Source organism: Parathielavia appendiculata (assembly GCF_033297405.1).
Source record: "Parathielavia appendiculata strain CBS 731.68 unplaced genomic scaffold N657scaffold_29, whole genome shotgun sequence".
In the NCBI taxonomy this organism is placed as follows: Eukaryota; Fungi; Ascomycota; class Sordariomycetes; order Sordariales; family Chaetomiaceae; genus Parathielavia; species Parathielavia appendiculata.
This window is the reverse complement of record NW_026944248.1, coordinates 51,777-55,419: the sequence shown is the minus strand read 5'-3', so window position 1 is coordinate 55,419 and position 3,643 is coordinate 51,777. Positions and strand designations below refer to the sequence as shown.

The window sequence follows — 3,643 nt, the reverse complement described above, 5'->3', positions numbered from 1 at the left end:
CTTCACCCCCCCACCCCCAAAAAAATCCGTCATCTCCACACAACAATATTCGGAGCTTAGGGTAACCCTAACTTTGTATTTGCAGGATCGCACACTGATCGTTTCCTTGATTGTCGGTATGGGTTTTTCACCCGGCCCACGAGGGCGCGGGTTTCCTGTATAGTAAGTTGTTGAAGGTCCGGCACGCCCTAGGGCACAGCGGTGTAGGAATAATAATAATAATATTCGGAGCTACAACCATAGTATTCGCGCAGTCTGCGTTTTCCCACTCAGCAACCTCAGAGCTTTAGGGTCTTGTACGCTTCCTCCAGAGTCTGGAAGCCAGTGACACCCAAATCCTCTTTGGTAAGCACCTTCTGGCCACTTGGCTCCGCCCAGCTCTTGTCGCTAAACTCATCCCAAAACTCCATCATGACGCCCATCTCCTCGGCCCACAGCGGCCAAATCTCCCTAAAAGCCTCACCACTTACCCGCACAAACTGCGCCTTTTTACCCTGCGCCGTGGCCCACGCCTGCAGCATGTCGCCTGCCCGGCGGGTCTCCGTCGCAACCAGCACGATGTTGCCATTGGCAGTCTTGTCGCGCTGCTCGACCACAGCCTTGACAAAGGGCCCAATGTTGGCCGTCACGTCGCCGATGGTGGTGATGGGCGTCTCGGGGGCGTAGTTGGCAAACTGGATGTACTTGCCTGCCGTTCGGGATGTAGTAGGGCGTGAACATGGGGAAGACGTAGTTGGTCGCGTACCATGTGACCCAGAAGAAGGTGGTCTTGGCTAGGAGCGCGGGCTCCTTTTCGCGGATGTAGGCGTCGATGCGGTTCTTGCCTTCGAAGTGCTGGACGAGGTATTTGCCGCCCGAGATGGCCTTGCCGTTGGGCAGGGTGCTCCAGATGTAGTGCTCGAGGGTTGGGGTCGCCGCGGCTGCCTTGGCGATGGTGATGCCCTGCTTTTCTTCAATCTCCATGGCCTTGGTTGGCGACTTGTGAGTAGCGAACGGCTCGAAGAAATTGGTCACGCCGAAGATGATGTGGGAATTGGCGAAGGCGGTCTTGAGGCTCTCCAGGTCGTTGAGGTCGGCTGCGACAACTTCAGCGCCCTGCGCGGCGAGGGTCTTGCCGGCGTCGCTTGAGGGTTTCCGAGTGATAGCGCGGACCTTGTAGGCCGGGTTGTTGATGAAAGCATTGACGACACCCTTACCCTGCGCACCGGTGGCGCCGACGACGGTTACGACCTTGGCCATCGGGGTTTGTCTTGTACTTATTGGAAGACGAGTGGTGTTGTCAAGTGGTTGAGTGACACTATGAGGGGATGTTGATGGAGAGCTGTTGGGCGGTTGAATAGATCTCTTCAAGTTCTGCTCGCAGGCTTGTCTAAACGGTGGTGGTGTGACGATGATAACGTTATCATGAAAAGAATCTGTCTCAACAACGTCGAGATATCCTGTATTTGTACATTTCCTAACTTCCACCCAACTAACCTGAGTTACAAACGTGAGGTTTTCCACGATATACGGTGACATACTAATCAATGATTATGTCATTGGCTGCCGAGGAAGATGTAATAGCCCGCAATGGCCATGCGGCTGTCAGCCATTAGAGAAGAGGCGTCTGATGATAAGGAAAATGGATTTTCCTGCATGCTTCGTGCTGAGTCGCGCAACCTTTCTCTTGTTAACTTGCTACTGTACCTTAGGTATATCAAACGAAGGGCGTGCAAAGCCACTGGGCGCAGTATGTTATGGGCCGCCCAGTTTATTTCAGGCTCGAGTCCCGGGCCGGCTGAAACGCCGTCCAGGGAATGAAAGCCCCGAGCCGTACTTTGCTGACTCTTCTGTTGCACGACATTTGAGATAATTAGCCAAAAGCTGGGCCCAACAACTAAGTTAGTTTGAAGTAGGACAGAACCCTGGTACAGTAAGTAGGCATCTAATGACGTTGGACAGGGCGTGCATAAAACACTTTTTTTGAAGACTCATGTTGATCTAACGTTAGCCTAAGAACAGTGAAGCCGGGGATGGAATGAGAGGCGCACACATGCTCGAGCATGCCCTGCAATGGCACAGTTACTCGGTGTATTAACCTTCCATGCTCGACCGTGAGGTGAAGGGTATTTTCCCTGGCGATCGACAAGCATTTCCCCAAGAATACCGCAATAGGCATTGAAGTGAAGCATCACGGGCAAGTTCAAGTCCGCCCGATCATCTCGAAGCGGAGCCCATTCTATGTGGGTGGCTTGTTGTGCTCTAGCTACTGGAATGCCGCCTAGGACACCGTGGTCTACTTCACGTCATTGTGCCCGTGTATCCTCACCGATTAGACCATGCCCTCTCATATCCTCCTGCCTATCCCAGTAAGCTTTGGCATTTGTCACTGGGCATGATGTGATGGTATTGACAGTATCTTAGATTCGTGGGTAGGGGCGTCGGGCGGGACCTTCGCAGGCTAACCAAGGCTGAAACTGATGATAAGTTGGCTGCCTCAGGCCGTGTGGCGTTTAGCTTGGAGGCCTGTGATATCATTGTTCAAACCATCATGAATGCAGAGGCGATATGGAGTCTTCTAACTCCTAGGTTCTCTTCTCCTGTGATAAGACTCGGACGCAATCAAGACGCGACTCCCTTCGATATTCTCTTGCAGACACTATGCGAAGCAACCATGAGACCCCAGATTTTCTTGCAAATCATCATCTCATTTCTGATCAGCCATAGGCTTGTCCAGGCAGCTTGTCCCCCCGAGGGATTCAACAAAGAAAGCTGGCGGCACAGCTGAAAGCCAGACTCGAAAAGATGTGCGCAGCGGGCCAGAACCCAGGAGCTGATCCTAAGGACGGGCAGTTCGTGATCGACAAAATCATCTGGTCAGTAATAATCAGCGACCTAAGCATATGCACCTCTCCCGTTGGGAGCAAGAAACTGGAGCCTTGGGTTTCTGGGATTACTAAGAAATGCTACGATACCGTTCCGCGAAACGCCAAGATTTTTGCCCAAGGACGAAGGCGTTGTGGCTGACCCTTAGGAAGAAGGACGATTGTTTCGAAGCATGTCTGCCAGGAGACCAAAGATATTATTGGTGCGGTGTGTGAAGAGATAAAATCTGAACTCATTATAACGTTAGTATAAATTAACTAAGTAAAACCACTTAACATTAACGCTAGTTAACGGTAAAATAATTAGGAATAGACAGCGCCTTAACCAAGCGCTAGAAGGAAGTAAGCAGTTTAACCTTATAGCCCTAGTTACAGGAGCCACCTGTCAATATGAATCTAAATGGCGAATAGCTGGAGTGCAGTCGTTTACTCGAAGGCATTGAGAGTGAATTCGAGACCTCGTGGCGAAAAGCTTCCTGTAGACGTCTAACGTACTTGCATAACGAGTGGCGCAGCATAACGAGTGGCGCACTTTCTTCCTCCAACAACCACCTAACTTCATCACGAAATTTCTTCCACAACACAACATGGAATCTCTTCCAAAAGAAAGTCGTATGATCCTTGCGCTCGAAGCTCTTAAAAATGACCCTAATCTTTCCGTACGAAAAGCTGCTACAATCTACGAGATACCCGAAACCTCGCTCCGTCACCGACGCGCCGGAAAGCAACCACGACGCGAATTACCTGCCAACCTTCGGAAATTGACCGACTTGGAAGAA

The 3,643-nt window shown here is 51.2% G+C and overlaps 1 protein-coding gene across 1 annotated transcript; it reads right to left on the bottom strand.

The window, feature by feature from the left end:
* Window positions 1–278: 278 nt before the first annotated feature.
* On the bottom strand, window positions 279–1,239 carry N657DRAFT_637426 (NAD(P)-binding protein; the record flags this gene model as incomplete). The annotated part of the gene is made up of 2 exons (XM_062791507.1): window positions 279–653; window positions 685–1,239. The coding sequence occupies 2 exons, from the start codon at window positions 1,237–1,239 to the stop codon at window positions 279–281; spliced, it is 930 nt and encodes a 309-aa protein (XP_062643020.1).
* Between the last annotated feature and the right edge of the window lie 2,404 nt (window positions 1,240–3,643).